Raw genomic sequence first — 27,686 nt, 5'->3', positions numbered from 1 at the left:
TTATATATTATAGTATGGTGATATAATTTTGTTATGTTATATTATGAAAATTATGTTATATTAGGATATTACTATATTATTATGCTATTATAGTATTACATATATTTATATTATATCGTGCTACATCACTCTATATGATAATTGTTTATTTATTAATTCTCAAATTAATATTCTTAATTTATTTATCTACTTTTATCATATTATTTACACACACACACACACACATATCATTGTAACTGATGTCGTCTTTTGTCGCTGTTTGTACTGTATGTTAATAAAAAAAAGTGCTTTACAAAGTGCAAAAACGTAGATAAGATTCTAAATATATATATATATATATATATATATACACACACATATATATAGTATGTATATTATACCCCCACACACACGCACAGGTTCCACTGAAGAAAGGATTCACCCATTATTTAATGAGTATATATTTGACATTTATTTAGGTTTAAATGTGGTTGCAATAACAACACAATAAATAGATGCTTAGTGATATCACAGAACACAGCAGTTTTGGATTCACAAGAAATAATACTTAATGAGCATTCACAGTTACAACACTAAACAATTTAAAACAACAAAGCTCATTTTCACATGAAGCGATTACTGGCAAAAGTGAAGCGCATGGCAGATGGTGGTGTCAGACATTTTGCTGTACTGCATATTCATGCACTACAAGCTCAAATCACATCCAAAGGACACAAATGAACATTATATTTCCCATGTGAGTAGAGTCAAATGCTTAGTTGGTGACATATCAGAGTGCAAGAGCAGATGATCCCTTCTCCATCCATTCTAAATGAAAACGATACTAAGGTGTGGTTGGACAGACAGCTTCCCTTTTGTAGTTTATGATTCAAAAACAAACATTCAGTAACAATTTTACATTGAGGAAATGCTTTGTTATAATGGGCCACAACGCAGCAGATGCTGCTTCCTGTAGTGCAAAGTTCAACCTTTACTGGCAAAACAACAATGACCGAAAAACTAACAAAAGCAAAATTCAACATAAAATGAGTTGAGATATTAAATACTCAACAGATGTGAACAGAAATATGTACTTATAGCAACATTTCTATAAAATTCATATAAAAAAAAAAAACAACAAAAAACCCCCCAAAAGATTATTTGTAAAAACAGAATGTAAAAATAAAATTCAAAAAATATATATTCTTTATAAAATATGAAGAGCTCATAGCAAATAAGAAATGAAACAACATTTTGGTCATTGAACATTTTTCCTGGCTCCAACAGTGGTCTTGAATCAAATGGGAAATGAAACATTACATTTAATTATGAAGGAATGAAATAACACTCATTCATGTCATTTGGATACAAGACAGCTTTCAAGGGAAGTAAAATATTCCCATGTAAACAATTTTCAGAGTTAATTCTATGGTGTAGGATCTATAATCATCTCTGGCCATTTCCACTCTCCTTCAAGTTTCAAGTTCATCGCAACATTGAAGAAAAGAAGGAGAAAAAAAATAAATCAGGAATCCAAATTTCTTCAATTTATAATTTTGTACATTCTCAATCATACAAACGATATCTACATTATCAATATCTCTGCAAAGACAAGTCTGCATCACAAATTGACTCGTTCTCACATTTAGACATGAAACAAGCTCTTCTTGGGATAACGTCAACGGCGACTCCAGCGGCTTGGTTCTGGCTCTCACAACCACAGAGTGGATAACAGTCCCGTCCTCTCCCCGCAAGCTTATGGTGGCAAGGCAGTCTGCATGCTAGGTAAGATGGAGTTGTGGTCTCATGTGGAAGGTAGCCTATGAACTGAGAGCACATCTTCCACCTTAGCAGTGAACAGGACATAAGCTTTCTCAACCTCAAAACTGACATCTCAACTCTGCGAGCTGCTTTTCTGATGACGTTTCACAGAAAGCTCAGTGTCGTTTGTGGGTAGCTAGGTTTGGCTCTGAGTGGTGCATAATAAGACTTGAGGGTGCTTTAAAGTTTTGGGGTTTGTGGATCAGAGAGTGGATGCAGCAGGAGCGCGAACAGACACACTACTCGAAGGTCCAGACCTCCAGACTGTGGATGTTGAAGTCCTGCTGGGAGGACAGTGGTGGATTGTTAAACGTGGCACATTTGGTGGTGGTGCCTCGGTACAGCTCGGCGTCCAGCCAGAGACCCAGCTGACCACTGCAGAGAAGGGAGCAGAGACAGATGGGCAGTGATTATGAAACAGTTTGCTGCTTTTTTTGAGATGCAACGTATCAAATATCTGTGCTGTACACACCCTCCGCCTCCCATCTGCAGAGAGTCAGTATTGCCTTTCACAAAGTAAGAATTCTCCCCTGTCCAGTGGTACATCTGAAAATATATACCAAATTATGTCAGATGTCACATTTCAAGAGCTACAGTTTGATACCAAAGATGGATTTTGGAAATAACAAACCTTAATTTCAGGGCAGAAGCTAAAGAGGAAAGTCTCTCCAGTGCCGTAGCAGTGTTCACTCACTTTGAAGGGATGGGTCGAAAATCCCCCAAATATCTGTAATAAGAAACATCCTCACATAATCTCTCCAATCTTTAAATAAATAATAATTACCATCACTGCACATTTATTTTCATTATAATGGTTCTCAAAATTGGCTGCCAGGACCACTACTCTCCGTATGTGGGTTTCTGCCACGAGGGGGTGTCAATGTTGCACGTGTTTTATTTACAGTACATTTTTCCTTAAAGGTATTGTGACATCATTTTTAACATGCTTTTAACACTATTAAAAGTCTTGGCCAACATCCCTCAAATGTGTCTAAAAGAGTGTAACAAGAAAAACTTCACTCTTAGTACTCTTTTCCTGGCTTTTTATTACAGTGTTTTTTTGCGCCGTGAAAAATGCTTCCTTTCCCCCCTTTCCTGTCAATCATTGCGCCGCTCCTCCTCCAAACCTCCTCCTCCTCCAGCCATACGCTCACAGCGGCGTCGGAGAGAGCCGGGAGCGACAGGCGAAGCATGCACGGAAAAGCAGCAGGGAGAACCACAGCAAACAATCATAAAAATAAGGCATGCAAGCAGCACTGTCCCCTTATCTTAAGTCCAGTCAGTGGCCGCGGGTCTTCTTAGCAGTTTTCCTCCGGTGATTAGAACAAAAGACGCTCTAAACAGCTCCGTGTTAAGCCTCATTTATGGTTCCGCGTTAAATCGACGCAGAGCCTACGCCGTAGGGTTCAGCGTACGGTGCGCGTCGCCACGTAACCCTACGCCGTAGGCTCTGCGTCGATGTAACGCGGAACCATAAATCAGCCTTTATGGTGCGCTGGAGAGGAGAGGAGGCAGGGAGCTGGGTGGAGGGGGCGGTGATTTAGCGGGCCTTGACGTCACGGCCCGCCACCAAACCAGGTGCGCCGTTTTTGCACAGTTATGCGGAAAATCCCAGAAAGCATACAATACACTGAATGTTAAAAGTTCGTTGTTTTTTGGGTGTAATTGATGTCAAGACACCCAACAAAACACAAAAAAATCAAGAAAAATGTGTTTTTCATGTCACAATCCCTTTAAAGAATAACAGTTGATCACTGTTGTGGGTGTGAATTAAAAAAAAGTTGCATATGATTTGATGTTATAATAATTATAACTCTGGCAGTGTTCAAAGCTAGTAATCAGAAAAAGTATCCAGAAAAGCACCACCAAAACAAGCCACCAGATCACTCCCTGATGATTCCAACTCAATGCTTGTATCGTTAGTCTTGGAGTCTGTATTCACCTGATGATCCATGTCTTTGATGACGAGCAGTACAGGACTATCCACCTCTGCCAGGTTCCTGTACAGAGTCTTCAGGCTGCTACCGTGTTTCTCGGTGCTGTAGGCCACCCTCCACGGGTATCCCTGCACACGAGCTGGCAGGCGACAGGCAAGCTGGTGGGAGAGTTGATAATCACTCCATAAAACTCTGCACTGAAGAAGAAGTCCACATTTTCTGCATTCAGTTTAAATCTCTATGCAGCATGTCTTTCATCGTTACCTTCTCAATGTGCATGTCTTGCAGCAGATCGCTGCTATCAATGAGAACGGGCAGTGCATCTATAGACGAGTCCCTGTCATAGCTGCCGAAACTCTGCCTACGTTTAGCTTCGTCAATGGTGATGATCTGGAGCACAACGAGAGTACAGTAGGTGAGGAAACAAAGATACAAAGACCAAGTACCAAAATGATGATTTCCTCACCTCCCAGCTGCAAGACGCGGGGTCACTGAAGAAGTCGTCAATCATGTCCAGCTCATCTTTCTCCACCACAACGAACCCCTGCTCACGGGCCTCTTTCCCATACACATCAGGGGACCACTGAACAAAAAATGAATACAGATCGTGCGCCCTGCAACACACGCGGCCTGTAAGTACCAGACAACTTCTGTCAATCCTAACAGGTGCGTTTTATCATCATCTCACCGTTCCTGCGGCACAGCAAACCAGTACTCAGGCTGCTTGCCCCAGCCCCCGAACGCCTGAGCGGGACTCGAGGTCATCCCAGTGACAAAAGACTTTCTCATTGGCTTTCCAACTTTGAAGCAGAGGAACATGGGTGGCTTCTTGCTCTTCTCCTCTGACGATAGCAGCAGGTCTACACAGAAATATATAAGAAGAAAAAACTTGATTTTAGTCTCGCCAGCCCTCTCCCCCCATTTTAGACTAGGGCAACTCCATCCAAGTCTAAAATGCCCCACACTCTCTGAGGCTGCGTGACATTTGAAACCAATAAATATCTCAGTGACATCAATCATCCATTTATGTGTGGATCTAATCTTCATTATCTGTACCTTGTATTGGAGCCTGGATCCTCTGCAGCAGCCAGGACTTCATCTCCGCCTCATAGTTTTTCTTCCTTTTCTCCTCCTCGCTGAGTTCCTCGCCCTCTGCTGGTGTCTCTGGCCTTTGTCTCTGCAGACTTCCATCCTCATGAATCCCTGCAGCCTCCTTCAGACTCAACTTACTTATTTTATCATCTACACTATTTAGCAGCTCTTCAGGTCCTTCAGATTTGACATCTTTGGTCTCAGTTACATGTTTCTCAGTATTTAAGGAGCACTGTATCGACTCTCCGTCCTCGATCAAGCTGTTCTGAGCTACACCTTCATCTTCCTCGTCATCTAACTTCCCTTTAGTTTGTCCAAGGATTAACTTGTCCCGGCAGTCTCCCTGGCTCGGACAGTTTGGTCCTACGTGTTCATGGTGGTCTATGCTGACGGTGCTCGGTGCAGCGCAGGTAGTCCCATCTGCCTCATCTGTGCTGCCGATGACAGTGGGCTCCAGCTCAGTGAAGCCTTCATCTGACGGAGACTTCTCTGTCCGCTCGCCCTCTGTGCTCCCTGGGATTAAAAGTAGGTTTTCATTACAATTAATGTATTTCAAGATGGGTTCTGGATTAATATATACAATAAATTAGTCAACTGATGAATAAAAGGTTCAAGAATCCGAAGTAACAAGAATACAAATGCTTAAATTACAATTTCCCACCTATAGACTGAATTGTCATTATGATTATGTTCATAGGCAGGCTACATGTTAACATGAAGATAATGTGAGGGCTCTTTCAGTATAAACGATTTTAGGCTTGTTTTAGCAAATTGGTAGGTGATTGTAAATCAGGAGTCTTTATTTACAATTCAAAGACTCCCCAAAGAAACCTGCTAGCATGTTGCCAAGCCATCGCCGATGTCTGACGGATATTAAACAATCCAAATATCTGGAGCCACCCTATTGTGTTCTGAACAAAACAGCTTGCAACACGTTATTCTTCCCTCAAACCATTTTCAACTAATCAACCAGTGTTTGGTCTATGAAACAAGTCAGGTGACTGAGTTGGTGTCACATGGTGTGTGACCCTCCATCGATGACTAGGAAATGACTGCTGATTACAGGACGAGTCATTTAATCTGAACAGCCCAGAGATCAGCCGACTCGCATGGTGCAAACTACTGAAAACTGCCAAAGACCATACTGAATATACCTTAGAGACGTAAAGTACCATGCAAAAATTTGGGCATCCGTGGTTATACTGTACATGTCTTTAGTAAGTTTAAGATTAACTAATTTCCAAAAGGCATCTAATTAAACATCACATTGTGTTTTAAATATCTTAAGGTTATCAATAAATGTTCCTCAATTTGCAAACATTTATGATAATAAAGTACAAGAATGGAGAAAAAAAAAAGACAGAAAAGCTGGTTAAAAGCTTGGGAAATCAAAATGATTCACAATCTCAAGTCTTAATGAGCTTTTTAGAGCTATGGTCTGTTGACAGTCAGAAAAATCAACATGATTAAAAGTTGATCAGTTTTACTCGCCAAGGTAATCAAAGCCAATGTTCGATTGTTGACGACCTTCAGGAATATTTTTCAGACTCAGAGGTGGTGGTGTGATGTTGTGAAAAATTGTGGCCTCCTTGGTAGAAAACTTCTCAGAATCTTGCAAATGAACATCTAAACAGCACTGATGGGTTTAGACCAGTCCTGCAGGGCTGAGAGAGCTAGAATAGAACCTTGAGCAAAGAAGGTTGCAGAATTTCTCTAAGAAGCTCAACACCCGTAATTAGGGTGGGCGGAGGTAGTTTGGTTTTGTGTTGGAGCAGGTCTCGAGGAAACATTTCAATGTTACCTATAAATGTAACCACCTAACCATCAGCAACAATCAATGGGTAAACCCTGTGCATGCAACCCAACCCAATAATTTCCAACAACTAGGCCTTCTGCAAAAATAATGGGGGAAAACTAACCCAAATATCAAAGTGAATAAACAAGACACATCGCTTATTGAAAAGACAGAAAACATGGAGAAAAACATCCACAATACTTAGCTTTCATTCTAACCTGGCTATGAACATTAAGCGTAATAGAATTGGAAAGACACGACACAGACATTTTACTATTTGGGTAGAAGTATTAACATTTGACATCATCATACCAGTTTCAGAGAGTGTGGATTCAATGTCATCCAAAACTATTGGTCGCTTTGGATCCAGGGCTTCATATCGGCTGAAGGGGTTCAGTTCCTGCTCAGACGGCAGCTGCTCCCACTCGCCGGGCCTGTAGACAGGACACAGATCCTGGGGTAGGTCTCTGTGAGGCCACAGGGCGCCACACATACCGCAGACGAGGATGGAGGGGAAACACAACAGAAAAAAAAACAAACAAACAAAGAAAAAGAAGACGTCCAACAAAAATTAAAATGACACAAAACTTAAAAATAACAAATGTGATGTAGAACGACAAACTTAAACTCAAATAGGAAAAAAAAGAAGGACATTTCAATTAACCAAAAATCTCAAAATTAAGATGTGGAAGTGAAAAACTGGCACATTGCAGTAGATTTTTAACTGTGCAGAAAAGAAAACAGAAACCAAAAAATGTAGTTTGAAGGAGAGAATGCCACAACTCCACACAAACCGCTTAAGAAAAGCAAAGCAGAAAATTGAATGATGAAGAAGAAGCGGTGAATCAGGGTCGATATCCTGAAGAACTTTTATAGAATGCTGCGGGATGGTTAGGAGCTCTTACGATGGCAGAGCGTCTTTGAGCTTCATACGTGACACGTCGTCGTAGAGCGCCACAGAAACCACCTCCCCCATGGGGCAAATGAGGCCGTACTCCTCGCAGCCGTTCTCGATCACCAGGGGGTCCGACTTGTGCGGGTCAAACATGATGTTGTTGGGCGTCACAATTAACACGCCTCCAACCACTCCCTGAAAACACAAATAAGGAAAAGTCATGTCAACGATAATCTGACTTTACCCGGGAGAGTTACGATTGAAATTAAAGAGTTACATGCTCAATAAAACTTGAGATAATTAAGTAATTTATTACACACAATATCTGATAAATTCTTAGCTTATAAAATGACCAAAATAGAACATTTTTATCTCTAGTTATCATCTTGACTGATCAAGAAGCAAGAAAGAATGATAAAGAAAAAGCTTCTCTTATAGCAGCTGAAACGAAAGTTATAAATGGAAGAATCTGACTGAACCGATGACCTACATGGTCAATAATGACTGTTGTTAACCCAGAAAAAAAAAGCAAAAAAAAGCATGTTGTCCAATGTTTCTTACCATGCCATCAGTGAAATATTTGCAGCTCATCTTGATGAATTTAACTGTTGCCGGGCTTTCGTCCTCCGAGTTTGGGGAGAGCTCACGGCGCAGGGGATTTCCTGACAGGCAGCTTTGAGGGCCATCCTGAAACACGTTGAAGCAACGAATCAGAGACATTTATACCATTTTTAACTTGTTGTTTTTTCTTAAACTGCAATTCGTTAAACATGGATGGGCTAAATCCATCCCACAGGAAAACATAATTTATTTAAATTAATAAATGCGTTTATTCCACGCTTCTTGCTTGGAAAGCCATCTTTATTCTTTTCTCCATTATTGGGAATTGATATGGCTGATTATTCGGGCTTTTGTCTACATGCACCAACGCTAACTAACTGTTCACTTACTCCACTGCTCAAATCTGTCTTTGATTATTAAAAGGTATCAGAATTTGAAATATGACCAACAGAATTAAACTCTTCATTAATCAAACTGCCACAGAGTTAAAGCAAATGTAGACGGATCAGTATAAGCAAAGCTAAAAATTAACAACTACAAAAAAAAAAAGCTATACCTGTGTGTTCTCGAAATCCTACATTAAACCTTAAATTCAGATGTAGGTCATCTCTAGATTCATAAGATCTGTCTGACACACAAAGCTGAGATGTCTGAGTTGTCATGAAGTCATAGAGAAGACAGAGGTCAGAAACTACAAGAACTATGGACAGGCCTCATCCCTGATTTGCATATCAGGTCTTCATTAATCAGTTACAGCTGTTATGTAAGAATTATGTAAGCTAGTCCATCTCTCGTCTTTAAGGCCCCCCCCCCTCCCCCGTCTAAAGTCTGTTATAGGACACGCAGGATCCATCCATCAATATCTGTTTTGTCCCCTCACCCCATCTGTCGGCTCAACCCTTGCAAATCACGTGATTAAGCATATTTTAACAATACATAATTTAACACATTGCCCAGGCTTAAAGGCAGGCAAATCCACAATTCGACCTGACTGCCTGCAAACACAGCACTCAAACTAAGCCCCTCCCTCCTTCTCTCTCTCTCTGCCAGCAGGTGCAATCAAGTTTTGTGTTTCCAAGGTCCAAGTCGAGAAATAAGACCTCATTTCCCTATTGATTCCCAGCAGCTACATGCGCATGAGCACATCCATACTTCTCCACATAGTCCACTCCACTCACTGTTAATGGCAGCATGTCACTTTTCATTTAGTTACACATGAGAGACAGCAACAGGAAAGTTGCACAATGTAAAAGTAGACAAAAAATAATCATGTTCAAGCAGAATGGAGAATCCAGATCTGTCTTAAATAGTGGTTCCACTTTACTAAATATAACTAAAACCTTGAGGAAGTGTTCCTTCATTAACTGTTGAATGTAAGAAAGTGGTGAGGTCAAATTCAAAATAAAATGTAATACAGAAGACAGTTTGAAATATGGCTGATATGTTCTTATTGGTGATTTGAGCACAATAAATCACAGAGACAAAGATGTAGGCGTTTCATCGTCCAAAACACGATGAGTCTTGTTCTTACATGTGATGACTTGTCAGACAAGCCGTTATTGACAGGCGGGTCAGAGGAACTCAGCGACTTCAGGTCAGCTTCTGATTGGCTCACATCAGGGACAAACAGCTTCTGTAATATCGACGGACAGCCGGTAATCATCTCATCCATAACAAGGAGGGCAGAACAACAACATAATGTGATAATGTCAGCGCTCTGACCTGACCCGGGTAGACGCTGCGAGTAAAGAGCTTGTTCAGCTGCACCAGCTTGTTCGGGGTGATGTTGAACTTGAGTGCGATGCTGTTGAGGGAATCGTCAGGTCCGACCTGTGACAACAAACCGCTTCCTCTGTAGAAACCTGCCTCTGACATTGATTTAAATGCAAAAAATTATGTTATGATGTTACTTACAATGAATTCCACTGTTCCTGGAGGCTTCTTCTTCTCCATCTTTGCTTGATTTTTGCTTTTAAAGCCATCACCTAAAGGTGCAGGAGGAAAAAAAAGACTGAGGAAAACTGTAATACAATAATATCTTAAAGAGAAAAGAAAGAGGCATCAAGAGAGATTTGTTATGCTGTCTTATGTTATAAATTAACAACCAGTGAGGGCAGTAACAAAGAAAGGTCCATCTTGGTGCCCCGTCATTACCTTGCTTTACAACACTGCACACGCTGCAGCGGTTATTGATAACAGACTGACTTTTGTTGCAGAAAAGTTCCAGTCAGCATTTTATTCTTGCTGGAACATTGCAGTGATTCGTGCCTCATTAATGCCGCCGGCTCCCTTTGGAAACCAGCGGCATGACTAAGCGTTGAATTTGAACACTCCAACTGCGTATGCTTGCAAATGTAGTCGGTGTCAAAGATAAGACTGCTGTCACTCCTCTGAACGCTTCACTTCAGCCACCGAGTCTGTGCCAGGCTCAGGCTAGCACTATACTGTGCAGTATGTGTGTTTTATTGCACCATTGAACATCATCTTTGTACAATGCATTTGTCATCAGGCCTCATTATTATAGCTCACAGCTCATTGCATCAGTTTGCACAGCTGGGTGACCCACTCATACACATACGGCAGAGGTCCGTCACTGTAAATCTACTAAACAACATCACTATCGCAGTAAGTAAAGCTAACAGTGTAGCAAGAACGTTGAATCAGAGGACGGAAAAGTGCTCATCACTGAATTAGTTATCTTGCACTCCGAACTGTGCATAACATACTGATCTATTTTACGAATTAAATCATGTTTATTGTTGAGCTACAGTTACAGTGCATTGATTTTGGCTCATTACAGACGATAGCATTAGTTATGACATCATGCTACAATCATAGACTGTGCTTACAATTAGCTGAAATCAAATTACTCTTAATGGCCCATTATAGATGATTTATTGTAGAAAATTATAATATCATTTTTGTTTTTATCTTTAAAGGGTTGGACATAAACGTCTCCATCAGGAACATAACTACTTTTGAGTTTAAACTAGCAGAAAATCCTGGTAGTGACTCAGTTTGTGAACAGAGCTCCTTAGATGTCGCCATTCACTGTAAAGCTGAGCAGGATGAAGGATAAAGGTTACGCAACTTCCTTTTTAAAACTGCTGAGGTGGTTTCTCAACAAATGATTCCTAGCTCAGAGGAGCTTTGTGACACTCATGTAAGCAATTTAATTTCCACAGAAATTCTTCGTTTAAGTCAGTAATAGTACGCATGGATGTTCAAAAGAAATCAACCCACCAAAATTTAAGTTTATTGCATTTACTGTTAATTTATTTTCTTCTTTATACTGTTACGTCACTGCGGTTTCATAAAATCTGCCTAAAGAATTGTGGATTCAGTTCATGATTCACAATTTGTTGTACGTGTCAGCAAAACTGCTTTATGTCATCTTTAATTTGCTATGTGAAACAGAACAGTTACAGTGATCAGCTTGGTGAGATTAGCAGCTTTTCTGTAACATATTGGTCCATCCCAGTAATTTAATAACACTTGCAGCAAAAGTATCTCAAAGAGAGACGTCTGTGCATCCTGTTTTGCGACCTCGGTAGTAGCTACCGTATATGCATCCATCTATGCATCTGCAAAGACACTGCATGCCGTGTAGAAACAACTAAATGACACGCACAACACAGAATTCAGTCTATTTGACATTTATCTGGATGAATCTTATGTCTGGATATATCAGAAAGATTTCTTTTGAGTGCCTTACTCAAACCTGCAGGTGGCTTCGCTGTCACTTTCTGTGGGTCCGTCTTCCTGTTTGGATCACGGTCACAGGAGATGATTGCCGGGCTCTGTTCGTTTGGACTTTTTTCCGATTGGTTTTGCCTGTGCAGCCTCCGCCGTTTCAGCCTGATGAGATGCAAGGAGAAATTAAAATCACTCCGATTTTTCTTTGGAATCACTGGTCTATAGCATGCATCCAAACTTTCTATTTATGTTTATTTTAGTCCACGATAAACTGTTCACAGGAGACGGCACAAAATGTGTTGTTTAATATCAAAAATTCAACAGACTTCAGATCTTAATTTCTCTTGCAACTATCCAAGTAATCAAAATGAGTCTTTACTTTTGTTTCTCTTTACTTTGCTACATCAGCTATACTTTCCTTTCTCCCTCTTTAAGCACTTATAGGTGCTAGAACGATGGGGTCCATTAAAGGAATACCGTACCTTGCTGTGCAGAACAAAGGAGCATGAGGTTAATGTGCACTTTAAGAGAGGATATGAACATGCAGAGAAATGCTGGACTCAAATGATTTATGAAATACTTTGAGGGATTCATGTAATATTGCTCTGCACAGCCCCGGGCCAAGACAGAATAAAAGAATAACGCAAAAGGAGCATCTCAAAAGCTTTAAAAGGGAAGGAGAAATTTGGTCAATAAATCTACAGACAGAGTGAAACTCGAGCCTCTCCCCCCGTGATCTTAGGTCTCTCTCCCACTTTAAATGATGCAGCACGCATCTGGTAGTGAACATCTGCAGACACACACTTGAGAGCACCCATCTGTTTCACTCGGAGGCATTTCTTGTATCTTCCGATCAAAGTCTCCCTCTTGATCTAGTACTCAGCCCTTCTTCTCTTTGCATAACTTGCAATTTGTAAACAGTGCATCCATTCCCACGGGACTTTTCCAGAAAACTTTTTTTTGTTCCCTGTTCTTCTTTGGTAAATGGAAACTTTTTTGTCCTCTTCACTTTTCCACTCACTTTCTGTGAGTGCGTAACCCTGAGATAAGGGAAGTTCTGTTTTTTTCTGTTAAAGGAAGAAAGCTCTCAGATAGCAAGCCCACGTAAAAAAAAACAACAAAAAATATTTTTTTTCCCTCTCTAGTTCATTATTCCTCCTGACAAACCCAAACCAGCCATTCCATTGGTGCCCGAATATATACACCAGTACTTGTACAGTGCCTTTAAGTGCAATACCACCAATGACCACTAGGTGGTCACTCCGAAAACATTATAAACTTCCATTAAAACGTCTCAACTTATCTAATAATACAAACTAAATACATTTTCTTACGCTATATTGTCATTTACCATGGTTACTCCTCCTGATCAGTTTGTTAGTGATCCTTTTGAAATAGTTTTAAAATCTGCAGATATTAAGTAAAAAAACAAACAAAAAAAAACCACACAGTTATGTCCATTGACTTAATAAGAAACATCTGAGGAAAACGGATGGATACAGCGAAACAGTAAATTCAAGACTTCCAAATGGTGCTTCAAAAAACCAAAGTGTGACTCCACACTAGCAATATTGTTCTCTTATAGCTACCCTACATGTCTGGCACACCATTTGATTGACTTACTCATACATGTGATATTAAAAGCACAAAATGCAAAGCTTTTTTTCTTTTTTAAAAAAGGTCATGTCAAATTTGTTGTTAGACAAACAAAGACATCATACGCTACAGAAGAAACTTGACGTTAGTAAATTAAATGACTTTAACATAACAAATTATGTTATATATATATATATAATATAATTAAAGGTGGATTCGGCTTCAGCTTAAAATAAGATCCAAGTATTTAACCTTTTTGAAACGCGGTGGCAGCTTTCAGGTTGTCTACCAGTTCCCCTGCATGAAAATATTTATATAATTGCTGTAAAAACTGTTTAGATAGGCATTAACATTTTACGAGACAGATACACCCAATATTTTCCTTGGGTGTGTACAAAGAAGAGTGACTGCAGTAAAATCAAATCAATAGGGAACTTGAGCTTTTTTTGTCTCTTTTCTCTCAGCGTCTCCACGGTTTCATTGAAGAGAAGTGCTGCTGCTGCTCTTGTCTGCATTTAGTGTCATTAAAGAACAATTAACATTTGTTGTCAAAGCCTTCTTTGAATTTTTCCAATTTATTCATTTACTTTTTTCCCCCAAAAATAGCTCATGGTCCAGTGTCTGTGGCCAGGCTGTTGGGAACCTGTGGTGTAAAGGAAGAGCGGCGAGGTCACGGTGAGAAAAACAAAAAACAAACAACTGTGATTGGGCACTTATGCTGTGTGGATAAACATCTGGCTCACAATGACAAGCATTTGCATTCCCACCACTGGATGAAAATGGAGATCTGTTCTTTATTTACCAGTTGCCATGGTGAATGGTGGTCTCTGCATATCATTAACGATGCCACCCACACAGGGAGGGCAACAATATGTCATTTGTGAAAATGCTCAGATTCAGATACTGTAGGTGTCATAAGCACACATGATGATTAAGTTTTATAGACAAACATGAAATTACATCTACTGAGTTTAAATGGTGTAAAATAACAAAACATTAAAAAGTTTATGATCTGTTGTTATTACTTTCACTACGACTAAGTGCGTATGCTTAGTGATGACCTTTGCTCAATTTGCCAGGAAGCAGGGCAGCACAAACAGCATGTAGCAGAAGGGTTGTTACCACGGTGGGTGTGATGGGTGATAATTACAACTTATTTTGTTACTGGCGTATCTGTCCAAACAAACAGTGCGGCAACTGGTCTTTACAGCAACCTCTCAGAGGTCTGTATGCGTAGTCTCAATTAAACGCCAAATGTATTGCGTATCAAAGCCCAAAATCTGGGAACCAAAGCCCAGAATCTGTAGCAAAGAATCAAAATCTGTAACCAAGTGCAATCACCTTTCTCAGTTACACTTTTTTTGTCTTCTCATTATTTCTAAAACCATCTCAATATTCGAACTGTATCTTACTGTATCCAGCAATTGTAATTGTTGTTGCAATTCTGAAATCAGTGTCGAATCAGTGCTGGGTCAGTCTACAGCACGGAGGCGGGACATAGTCCAGCTCTAGTTGCTCAAGGGCTACAGAATGACTCAGCGCCTCATGTCGACGTCAGAGCGCCAAGAGCTTGCTCCTTATGGTCATTAAGAACTAGCAATCGAAAGTAAGATGTTGGTATCCGTCCCTTCTTTATCGTATATGATGAAGTTGTTAATGTCATTAATGACATGTGACATTGACAACTAACCTCCATCAACATTAGCCGCTGAGTCATTCAGTAGCCAATGGGCTTCTAGATCTCAGCTGTACCCTGCCTCCTAGCTGTAGATTGAAGCAGTCCTTAGTTCGCTTCACAATTGCAACTGTGAAAAGAAAAGGCGCAGCTGGGAAATAAGATGGTTTGAGGACTGATGATGAGAGGGAAAAAAGTGTAACCGAGAAAGATGATAGCACTCAGAGTTTTGATTTCTTGGTTGCAGATTCTGGGTTTCAGCTCTCAGATTATATATAATTTTGAAAGTGAATTGATGCCATATGCATGAGCTTGATGATGCAGCCCTCTCCCAAATGAAACATATCCTATTTCAGGGGTCCTCAACCTTTTTTCAGTGATGTACCCCCTGTGAAATATCTTTTCAGCCAAGTACCCCCTAACCAGTGCAAAGCACTTTGTGTTGTAAAAAAAAGACCTAAAACAGAGCAGATTGACAGGTGAAGCCAGGTGGCATTTGACAAGTTAGGTGGAACCATCCTGATGTGGGGGATACTCTGGGCTTTTAGGATAATAAGTTGAATAGCCTACTCCTGAAGATAAAATTCATTTTATGAATTTAGACTTATATTTTCCTCAATTATTTATGAAATATTTAATTTTAAAGGATTTTTGCATGGATGCTACTTTTTAAGTATATATGTATATTTTAAAATCTCACGTACCCCCTGTAGTGCCTTCACGTACCCCCAGGGGTACGCGTACCCCCATTTGAAAAGCACTGTCCTATTTCATAAACTCAGCACTGTTTATCTGCATAGATTGTTGGGACAATGAAAAATGTTGCAGGGACTGTCTGATGTCTGTCATCTCTTGAATGACAGATTGGCACGATACGATGGTGCCAAGAAAGGAAAAAACATTTGGAAAAACCTCACTATATATTTGATACATGTAAAGATGGTTTCTGATGGCAGAACCGTTTTCATGTCCATACCGTACTTATTAGAGGATCTTCGTTGTTTGTGTCCACACAGCAGGTCATAACTTAGAAGTCTATTTGTAATCAATTGGCGAGTTGGTGCTAACGAGCACAAACAAACCCTCTGTGATGTAACTTTATGGTCATATGTCCAGATAACGTAGGTGCATAATCAATAATGAAACACATGAATCCCACACAAACACTTGGACTTCCAAACAAGCCTAATAAAACAGTGGTACTGCACTTACATGAAACTGAGAAAAACTACAACATGACTAGTCCACCAATTGCTAGCATCACATGGCTTTTGGAGGAAAAGTAAACCTCTAATTTCCATCTTCCCTGAGTATGGGTGCGGATGCAGCAGCCACTACCAGCAGCCCTGGATCAACAGCAGACATAATCACCACTTCAGTTTCATCTATGCCTGCAAACAGTCTACTGCAATTCTTCCTCAGTGCACGCTGATTCAGACAGAGCATTGACAAGTCTCATCTTCCTCCTAGTTCAATGTTGCTTGCTTGTGGAGACAAGTTTATAGCCAACGTTATAAAAGGAGAACCTCAACACTGGTGGTTTTAGTTTGGAAACAGACAGTAGTTCCCATGTGAAACTGATATATTACTTCTATGAACTGATCAAAACAACAAGAAAACACACAAGACAAATGTTTGACTGGAACTGGGTTCTCATCTTGGCCAGAACCACTAATGGGAGACAGTGAAAGAAATAAACAGAGCAATTGCATAACCTCATCTCAGAGAACCACACTTCATAATCTTTATACAGTCTACTCACCCTCTTCAGAGATTTACTCTTTCATTTAACTCATCGTACATTTTTATATTTTACTTAAAAGATTTCACATTAGGATGAGCATAACAATTCACCATTTTAGAAATATGTTAGCTCTATAGAAAAGGGATGCAGGAAATCAAGCAAATCAGTTTTCTCGGGTGAGTATTTAGGTTTTTATACCCATTCAAGACAGATTACAGAGTCTACATCCTTGAATTCTGTGTATCCACTTGGATTGGTCAAACATAATGCTACTTGACGACAAACATCACGCATCTACTTTAGGGCTGCAATTTGCTGATGGCCTGACAAATGCATTTCTGCTCTATACACCGTAACTGTGTTAAGCTTCCTTCCACGCATTTCCCAATATCATGTTTCACAGTGTGGCTAACATCCAATTTTACAGTCAACACCATCCCAGCACTCCACCCCAGATAGACTGACGCATTACTCTGATTAAATGAGACCTCGAGAGGTGGGTGCAGCGCGGACACAAGTGACTCAGAGTTAGGAATGAACAGGTACTAAATGGATCCAGACAGGGAAGTACCTGGCCAAAATCAGCCATTGTTCAACTAAAGCAGATGGGTCTGGGGGAGAACGCAATGAAAAAATGTGATGTGGTTTGAAGCAATCAGAGTCATCCTTTTCCACAGTGATATCCACATCAGGGCATAAAGAGCGATGGCTCAAGCGACACATTTTGTGGCAGTAGTTTTATAATCTGAAGGTGCTTCAGTTGAACAGGTCTAAGTTAAGCGCTCCACCTTTATGATGCTACAGGTAACATCCAGGATGACAATACCAGGATTAATCGGGCTCAACTAGTCAAACACTGGCTCAGGGACCATGACACGTTCAACCCCAATAAAATATCTGGGATGTGCTGGAGAAAAAAATTATTGCGACCCTGTGCAGAAATAAATGCTGCAAGATTGTATAAGCTTATCCAAACAATGCCATGGTGAACGCATGTTTTAATAAAAACCAAAAGATACCCTCCAAAAATATTAGAGCCTTCTGGGGGTTTCATTGTTGTTTTTTGACTAAGAAGTGTGTATTAGGTTGGGTAAGAAATAACTCACTAAACTTACTTTAAAATAAACTAATAGATAATTTGCTGAGCTTAATAGTGAGATAATCTCAATTATAGGTGACTTCAAATTAGGGCTGTTCGATTAATCGATTTTAAATCGTAATCGCGATTATGTAATTAGAACGATGTTAAAATGTGAAAATCGTAAAATCGATTTTTCACTTTTTATTTATTTATTTTTTTTACCTTGTCTGCACACATATTAATGATTGATACCATATTAATGATTGATGGAAATACCTCTCAATACCTGCGACAAGTGCCCCATGGGAGAGGCTCTTTAGTGTAGGAGGGGGCGTTGTAACATGCCACCGGGCATCCCTCAAGTCAGATGCCGTAGACCGGCTCGTGTTCCTTGCAAAAAACTTGCAAATGTGAATAGCAAATGTAATGACTGACATTACACACCTCTACCTCCTTCATGGGTTGCATTATTATTTAGCATGCAAAGACCCAGTTTAGTTTAATTAGAAAATGTCTTGTTTTATTTAATTGGAAATATAACTTACTGTATGTTTGCAAGTGCTGATTTGCTGATTTTTTTTTTCAGAGATAAAACTTTATATTTTATTATATTTTTTAAAACTTTTTTTCAACTTATTTTATAGAGTTTTGCACTTTATTCATTCATTTTTGGTTTAATAAGAGCAAAGTTTGCACTTAAAGCCCAATGGGGCAAATGTTCAATAAAAAAACAGCATATTTGAAATCATTTCTTTGCCTTTTGTCAATTCACAAAATAATCGTAATCGAAAATCGGATTTTGAGAGAAAAAAATCGAGATTTTATTTTTGGGCAAAATCGAACAGCCCTACTTCAAATATATTGCAGGAATAACTGAAAGAAACCTAACCCTCTTATCTGTCTCATGATATTTGTATACACAATGTTTTTGTGCAGCTGATGAATCAGCTTGTCAAAACATCTCTGGCTTGTGTTCTGCATTTGGTGTTTATATTTTGTTCAATAACAAAATAAAAATCTTTTCATAATCTATTAGTAATAGACACTCACTGTCACTCACTTACCTGCCAAAATAGCCCAGCTTCCTGTCCCTCTTCTCCATCAGGCCGGGATCCTACTTAAATCTGCATGCAGTTATAGTTGGTGCATCCATGCAAACATCCACCCTCTCAGGGTGTCCAGGCCAGCCAGCCAGACACAACTTCGGGAAGATGTCAGACTGTGCTCTCGCACTTCTTTCTCGTCCTGCAAATGAAGGAAGGAAGGAAGGAAGCGGATTAGAAAAGCTCTCCGAGAGCCTCCTGCAGAAACCCAGCAACTGCTCGCTTAAATCACATCCCCCATCAGCTTAAGTAGAGGGGCGACGAAAACATCCCATAATAAGCACGTCAGCTTTTAGTCTGCTCACAAAATGGCAAACCAAAAAGGGTGGACATTTCCCCACTTGTAATATGTATAAAAGCCACGACAGTATTTCAGCAGGGCAGCAGTCCGAGTCTGTAATTAGCAGCAACAATAAAGGCGGATTTATGGTTCCGCGTTACACCGACGCAGAGCCTACGGCGTAAGGTACGCGGCGACGCGCACCTACGGCGTACCCTACGGCGTAGGCTCTGCGTCGATTTAACCATAATTCAGGCTTAACTGTACACCAAGGTTTCAGGGAAAATAGGATTAAACGGAAATGAAACAAGAGGTTATACATACACCTTATCCAACAAATCCACGCGAAGCTACGAAGGTAGATTTGGTAACAAAAGCAGAAACGAAACATTAGAGGTTTCCTGATCCATGTGGGTGAATCCTCTCAGCTTTGTGCTGCAGCAGCAGCAAACCCAGACTAGTGTTGCTGTCCACACAGTCAGGGTTAAACAAACACACGCACAGCGAGCAGAGTCCATCCTGCTTGTTTTATGTATTCTTTGTCACGGATGACAGCTGATGCTAACCGCGCTAACTATGGCTACTTTGTTTACAGACAACCCGGTGTTGATGGTTTAAAACAGCTCTTATTACGCTCACGTTTTAATTCAGGACAAAATTGCTGTTAGTGAAACCTGGCCTGAATGTGCCCCAGACCCATTTGTGCAACGACATTTATAAAAGCAAAGCTGACATTTTTTTAAATAGGTAGCTGTATTTGTCCTACCTTGTTTGCATCTCCAGCTGCAGCCAGAGTGAAGCCTCTCCCTTTGCAACGCCCTCTGCTGTCGTATAAGGGGTAAACACACGGGACACCACTTTTTAGTCTTTCACCGTCTGCTAATGTCTTGGGAACGTGAGATTATATTGGATTTATTTGGCTAATTAGATGTGATAATCAGCATCACCTACTACAGCCAACAATCAACCCCTTCACACAGTACAGGGGTATATATAAAAACAACGACTGGCTGCATGACATGTATGGCTTCCCTGGTGGTCTAGTGGTTAGGATTCGGCGCTCTCACCGCCGCGGCCCGGGTTCGATTCCCGGTCAGGGAACTACGTTTTTTTGCGCCTACCGACCGAAGTTCTGTTACAGTTTTTGCCCGTTGCTTGAACACTATAGACCCATGCTTAAACTAAAGTAACACGACTTGAAACTTTTGTTACTATACCTCAAACACATGTACCCATACCTTAAACCAAAGCGCTGCTTTGCACTCTAGTTGCAATTCTGCAACATTTATGCAACACACTTGGTCCTGCATACTAGACTCTATTTCATGCATAAGACACTTCGTTCACAAATGAAATCTCAGGGTACCATTTGGAAAACACATGTTTCCAAAATACAAAACACATCGGTTAATTGCAACCATTCAAATACACACCTGAAGACACCTGCTTGCCAAACGTAACACCAATCAGCCAGCTACAAAAAGGCCTCAGTTTAGCCATTTCAAGAACTTTGCAAGCATGGATGGAGGGAGAGCAAGAGGACGAGGAAGAGGACGAAAAGGAGGGCAAGGACAAGGTCGAAGAGGCAATGCACGGACCTCCATATCTGACGATATAAGGGCAACTTTGGTGGATCATGTTATAGATCATGGCCTGACAATGAGGGAAGCTGGGCAGAGAGTCCACCCGCACCTCAGCCGCTTCAACAGTGGCATCTATAATACAGTAATGACCGCCTACTCTTTCAACCAGGGGTGCAGATCCGATGTCAGGATTGGGGGGGACACCAACGTGATTTTAATTTGAAATTTTTTGCCAATATGCAACTCATACCATGCCATAAATTGGTAAAGGCTCGCCATAAAATACTGCACAGGGAATCATTTATTGTGCTTACCTTTCTTGTTCATTTGTCCTAAACAGCCAACAGTGTGTGTCACTGCTTACTTAACTGTTATATTCGTAAATCATAATTTTAAGGGTTTTGGGCACGTAGTGTCAACTCATCTCAAATTCTTCTCACCATCTTCCTTTTATCCTAAGGGACTACTTTATGCACGATCAATTGATATATGGATGAAATATGGAGCCCTAAACAAGTTGTTTAAACTAACTGATCATGTTTTAACACAGTTATGGTGGTAAAAAGTTCTAAAAAAAAAAAGGACCCATTGCTTTCATTCTGTACACCTCAAAACGCACCGTGGATGTATTTTTTTTTTAAAAATATATTTTTAATAAATATTCTACATATTCAACCTTTAAAGCAGCACAACGTAACTTTCAGCTTTTGTTGAGTTTGGCGGCTCCTTTGGACAAAAGCGGTAGTGCTTTACCAGTAGTGTGGCAGGGTTCCTACCATGCACCTCAAAGTTACATAGTGCCAGTGAAGGTGATACAGACCCCTCAGACCATGACAGAGGTGTCATTAAACCTGTTGTAAGTTGATGTACCATCACAATGACTCTGGAAATATTAGATTAAGGTGGAAAAGTTACATAGTGCTGCTTTAAGTCTGAAAATACATTTGTTCAATTTGGAATAATTAAGGGTATTTTTATTGGGGGGGACCATTCATGTTTTTCAGAAATTGGGGGGGACATGCACCCGGGATCTGCACCCATGCTTTCAAAGTCAATTTTGTATGATAATTTTCTCTGCGCGCAGCACGGTGGCTTGGTGGTTAGCACTGTTGCCCCACAGCAAGAAGGTTCCCGGTAAACTGCTGAAACTCCACGAGGAAACTTGTCTCCTTTCAATTTGACTTTGGTATAAGTTTCTCTAAGTTGTACTGGAGGTCTTGTTGAACTGAAGTGAAGTGAATTCCTCATGTTTTTTTCTACTCTTCATTTAACTTTTCTTTCATTTCCTAAAAGAACTAAAGCCACTTGGTTTCCAGAAAATGATTTAGGGTTGCTAGCTTGCGGGTTAAAATTGTTGCCTCACAGCAAGAAGGTTCCCAATTGGACTCCCTGGCCCTGCGGGAGTCTTCCTGTGTGGAGTTTGCATGTTATTTGCGTGGGTTCCCTCTGGGTACTCCAGCTTCCTCCCACAGTCCAAAAACATGCATAGTAGGTTAACTGATGGTTCTAAATTGCCCGTAGGTGTGAGTGTGAGTATCCATGGTTGTCTGTTTATGTATGTGGCCCTGCGATGGACTGGTGAACTGTCCAGGGTGAACCCCTGCCTCTCTCCTGAAATTAGCTGGGATAGACTCCAGCAGACCCCTGTGACCCTGCACAGGATAAAGCGGGTATAGAAAATGGATTGGATTGGAATTTTCTCTGCGATATGAACATTTCAGGAGAAATATCTTTATTCATTAGGCTGCTTTGGGGGGTATGGCTGGCCTTTTAGACTCGTTGTAGGCTCTAAAATAGTGTGAGATACTGTAAGTCTCAAATAAAGATGTTTCAAAGACAAAAAGTAATACAAAATTTCACATAAAAGACAAAGGTTTATATGGCTTACTTGAAACAAAGCGCGACCCACAATTACATAATAATCTTAGATACATTGAAACACTCATTATTGGACATGGAGGGGTCTTGAATATTTATGTTCGGGGGCCTTTTTGTCTCATAAGCCATTCATACATAGAGATAATTCCATTCCACCTTACGCCTTGGTTTCAGGTTGCCAACTACAACCACCAGGTGGCCACAGACCACAACAAATGTTCTGATGATCACCAACCTGAGGAAGAGAGAAAGCATGCAGAACAATCCATCCACAAAACAAACTACAGATAAAACAGTATCCTTGGAAAACGTACATTAGACTTCTAAATGTTCCTCCTTTTCAAATCAATGAAAATAGTAGTTGGCAGCCAAAACAATCTCTGCTGGATGAGTACAGATGTCACAGTAACCTTTGTTTTTCATTATGTCCTAATTTTGCATGGACACCTTCACATTTGGGCTGAAACTCATAGCTGATTTCTGCATTTAATGTAACCCTATCTCATCAAAATCAACAAATGTAACTTATTTGAGCCTCGGTGAAGTAATCTAGCCTCAGTTATAGAAAGACCGAGAACCCATTAGCAGGCCTTGTGATTGGACAACCTACAAGTTAACCAGTTCCTGTCTGGCTGTGTATCTTGGCAGTTATTTTGACAGGCGCTATCATTGTGAGAGAGGAGATAAGTTGTCTTTGGGATCGCCATGGCGCCGGTGTGTCCCTCCTCTGGCCTGTTCAGACTCTCGGCAGCCCCCCCTCTACCCCCTCCTCTTCTTGCCCTACTAGGAGCAATGGATTGTGGGGGGTGGTGGTTTGGTTGGGAGCAGGGTTTGTGTTGGCAGGAACCCCGTGGGTCTGGGTATCATCGTCCCCTTTCAAGACCATCAAAACTTCCATGTGACTCAGAAATAGGTCAGCGAAAAATGCTCCCTCTACCCTCTTATTAAAATGTAAGATGTGTATATCTTTTTTCTTAAATGTTTTCTTGTTTTTTTTTTCTGGTATCCCCCTTACTGGAGACACAAGGTGGACTTTGAACAGAGATATGGAGAAAGAAAAGAGACCATGCTGGGGCAAAGATGCACATTGTCACAGAATTTTGAGCATTAAAAGAAAAGACAAAGATGAGCTTCAATAAACTCGACTCTCTGCTCAGTAATGTTTTCAAGATGTGCTCCTCAGACAGAGCTGTAACATAAGATGGTCTTCTATTCATATTAAATATCTGCTTGCAGTTTATTTGCAACCCCTGATATTAGAATTTTTAAAGTTTATTCCTTTTGGGGCCCATTAAACATCATTATTGTGTTTACTTTGAAATTTGAGGTAATATTACACCAGCAATGCATACAAATATACAGATAAAGTTTTTTTTTTTTATTATCCTTTTTAGGTTGTGCCTGGTGCCTCAACTGAAATATTGAAAAACGGCAGAGACTAAAATCCTCTCTTGTTTTGTTCACACCATCCTTGTTTTGGTAATTCAGTGCAAATACGGATGATATGTTGCCTATATCTCTATAAACTGTCTTTGCAGCAAAGGTCTGACCCAGCTAGGGCCTTGGATTGATTTAAAATCTTGTTTGCTCAGACGTCACACTTATAGCTTAGACTACAATCACTGATAACTTCAAGTACACTCTGGCAGCAAGAAGGAGCAAAACCTAAACACTGAAAAAGGGTATGTCACACAAATGATAATTGATAGAGAATATTGGGTCATAACTCATTATAATGAGCCCAGACGTGTAGAGGAAAGCAGAGTCATATTTTTGAGAATGGTGTGTTTTATCTGTAAAATTTACATGAAGATTTAAGATTGTTGACAGTGTCTTGGGCAATAAAGCAATTCTGACTAGAAATCCTTTAAACAGTTTGACATGAAGATAAACAAGAGTTTAAATAAAATCCTGTCAGAGCTAAGGGTCCCGTTAACAAACAATTAAGAGCTCTGACAGATCTGAGCTTTGTACTGAAGAGATCGACGTACAAACAGCTCAGAATAAGATGGAAGGGTTCATTTTAGATTTTTAGATTTTTTTTTTGTAATAAGTTTGTTTCATGTCAAGCTTGTTGTTTTCATTTTAATAGTTTAGTTGAAGCGCTACAGCTTATTTTATGAATGTTGTGAAACTAACCAGTGTTGATTTGTGTGTTTGACATGTTTTGTTTAGCTCTATTAGCAGACAATTAAATTGCATGTTGGAATTATAATTTACACCAACAAAAAAGTGTAAATAAATTCATGTTAACTATTTACAAAGGAGATTTCACCCCTGATTAAAAATGGCTGAACCACATAAACTACACTACAGGAATGAAAAAGTTGAAGAAACCAAACTTCAAGGTAACTGGATTGTTGAATTTTGAGGGCAATCAAATCATTCAAGGTATCCAGCTAACTTGTATTTGTAACTTTTGAAATAAACAGCATTTTTCATATCTATCAGTTGCTCAATTCATTTTTTCTCTAATAGCTGCATAAAGTTAGAATTTTAAGTTTTCCATGCTATAAATTTCAAACAACAAATGCTTCCAATTTATTGTTCAGTAAATGCATTTTTGACATGGATGAAAACTTAAAATCCAAGTTTAAGTTGCTGAGAAACATCAAGTGTGCCAACTATCCATTATTTACAGTAGTTTTTTTAACTGTCTGAGTAAAAAAACACACTAACAGGGAGAACATGCAAACACTTCTGGCTGTGAGGCTTCAGTGGTCACCACCAGGCCACCATGATGCCCCTTTGTCATATAAAATTACTGTCAAATACAACAAAAGTGTTCAATTGATGTTTCTATCTTAAACATGCTAGGTAAAAACCCTAAAATCAACTAAACTCATCTTTTTAAAGTTGACTTTCACTTGAGATGATATGCTTGGGAGGTGAGAAACAGTAAATATGGGGAGACCCCGTTTAACCAGGCAGTTAAAGTAACCACCAGTGAGAATAGCATACCCTCAAGAAGAGTTCAAATACAACTTTTACATTTTGCGAACATGGAATTAGCATTGAGACCAACATTATTGAACACATGGTGATTATACTTGATGGTTTCAAGCTTCCTCAGCGTTCAAATCCAGCGATTCTCAAGGGTCTGTCAGCGAAGCCAAGTCAAGCCAAGTCCCTGAACCCTGGAGGAGGACTGAGAGAACCGATGCACTGTCAATCATTAGCTTTGTCTCACAGGAGATGAATCGATGGTGCCACAGTGGCCTCCACAGCTCTTGCATGATCCCGGCAGCGAGGCCGCATCCATCCCTCCGCTGGTGGATGGTGGTGGAGAACAGGATGTTACCATCTGTGTATTCCAGTTTGACACACACCCCTCTCATACACCTTTGTCAATGAGGTAGTTGATGAAGCTGTTGGAGAGGTTGGGGAGAGTCATGCACCCCCCTCAAGCTCCACTGTTGATACGGAGTCATCCAGTTGACATAGACGCACGTCATTATGTTGCTGTAAAGTCTCTAGAAGAGGGAGATGATCTTGAGGGGCTGCCCTGATCTCGAGTGTCTCCAGGTGCTTTTCTGTTGTTCTCATCCTTTACAGTGCAACGTACTTCATCTGGGGTGATGAGGTCGGTCGGATGAGGCCCGAGTCTAGTTGGCAGATGTACCGTACCACATCTACAACACATATTCCTCAGGAGCCTTGTATCAGTAACACCAGAATAAAGAGTGATAGTTTGTAAGGATAATTTCTATCCTCAAACCTAATCACATATTTCATTTCCATCCATTTTCCATACCCGCTTTATCCTTTGCAGGGTCGCGGGGGTCTGCTGGAGCCTATCCCAGCTCATTACAGGTGAGAGGCAGGGATCCACCCTGGACAGATCACCAGTCCATCGCAGGGCCACATACATAAACAGACAACCAGACATACTCACACTCACACCTACGGGCAATTTATAATCATCAGTTAACCTACTATGCATGTTTTTAGACTGTGGGAGGAAGCTGGAGTACCCGCAATGAACCCACGCAAATAACATGCAAACTCCACACAGAAAGGCTCCCGCTGGGCCAGGGAGTCGAACCGGGAACCTTCTCGCTGTGAGGCAACAGTGCTAACCACCAAGCTACCGTACTGCCCCATGTTTCATTTATCAACCCTAAATCATTTTCTGGTGGCTTTAGAAACAAACGAAAAGTTAAAGGAGCTTGAGGCTCCTTTTAAGAAATTAGACTCTCTAGCGCCGCCCTTCGCCACGACGGCCGTCGGGGGTACTGCAGCCAACAGCGAAGCCGGCACGGGAGAACGGGGAGAACGCGCATGCACCGTCATGTGACGTCACATCCGCAGGACAGCGCGGGAAATTCGGACTCCGAATTGCAGCACATTTTGCAGCACACAGCCTGTTCAAGGGAACGGAGAGATACACTAGAGGAAACATTCTTTTGGGTTTGGAACGCTTCATCTGACATTATTACTAGAAAACTTGAAACATATACAAATTTTTTTCATAAATCCTGTCTCAATCCTGCCTCATGCTCCTTTAAATGAAGAGTAGAAAAAAACATGAGGAATTCACTTCACTTCAGTTCAACAAGACCTCCAGTACAACTTAGAGAAACTTATACCAAAGTCAAATTGAAAGGAGACAAGTTTCCTCGTGGAGTTTCAGCAGGTTACAATCAATGTATTGTTAATCAATGCTAATGCGGACTATTATATATTACTTGCACCACCTTGTTGCTGCATTGGAAAAGGAAACTTATCATCGAGGTTCTAACAGCCTACACTTGCAGCCTATGCAACTTCACTAGATAGTCAAACAGCTGAAAGAAGTTATATTTTTCAAAAACCTGCTTGTTATTTGCTGAGCTAGCTAGCTACGTTCTAGCGGAAACCCACCGCCGGTTAAGACCTAAAACCCAGACAGATTCCTCTCAATCTATATAAAACACAAGCATGGCCACTGCTGAACCTCAAACAAACCCACATGGGACCCATATTTGCCA

The 27,686-nt window shown here is 40.5% G+C and overlaps 1 protein-coding gene and 1 non-coding gene across 4 annotated transcripts; one reads left to right on the top strand and one right to left on the bottom strand.

The window, feature by feature from the left end:
- Positions 1–442: 442 nt before the first annotated feature.
- On the bottom strand, positions 443–20,109 carry LOC133464601 (nuclear receptor coactivator 7). Of its 3 annotated transcripts, none has more exons than XM_061746675.1 (17): positions 20,022–20,109; positions 18,937–19,117; positions 11,796–11,938; positions 9,995–10,065; positions 9,803–9,910; positions 9,612–9,713; positions 8,081–8,206; positions 7,530–7,714; positions 6,937–7,091; positions 4,794–5,342; positions 4,426–4,597; positions 4,204–4,351; positions 4,002–4,127; positions 3,743–3,895; positions 2,432–2,527; positions 2,273–2,346; positions 443–2,175 (listed from the first exon to the last, which is right to left on the bottom strand). In XM_061746675.1, the coding sequence occupies exons 2-17, from the start codon at positions 18,972–18,974 to the stop codon at positions 2,040–2,042; spliced, it is 2,382 nt and encodes a 793-aa protein (XP_061602659.1). In that variant the 5' UTR covers positions 18,975–19,117; positions 20,022–20,109; the 3' UTR covers positions 443–2,039. The 3 variants fall into 3 exon arrangements, with proteins under 3 accessions (XP_061602659.1, XP_061602661.1, XP_061602660.1); XM_061746677.1 differs by having other exon boundaries at positions 6,937–7,058; XM_061746676.1 differs by having other exon boundaries at positions 11,802–11,938.
- Positions 20,110–20,284: 175 nt separating this feature from the next.
- trnae-cuc (transfer RNA glutamic acid (anticodon CUC)) lies at positions 20,285–20,356 on the top strand. The gene has a single exon. It is a non-coding gene; the product is annotated as a tRNA-Glu (tRNA).
- Positions 20,357–27,686: the final 7,330 nt, after the last annotated feature.

The sequence above is a fragment of the Cololabis saira genome, chromosome 18 (assembly GCF_033807715.1).
Source record: "Cololabis saira isolate AMF1-May2022 chromosome 18, fColSai1.1, whole genome shotgun sequence".
Classification (NCBI taxonomy): domain Eukaryota; kingdom Metazoa; phylum Chordata; class Actinopteri; order Beloniformes; family Belonidae; genus Cololabis; species Cololabis saira.
This window is presented reverse-complemented; position numbering and strand designations above follow the sequence as displayed.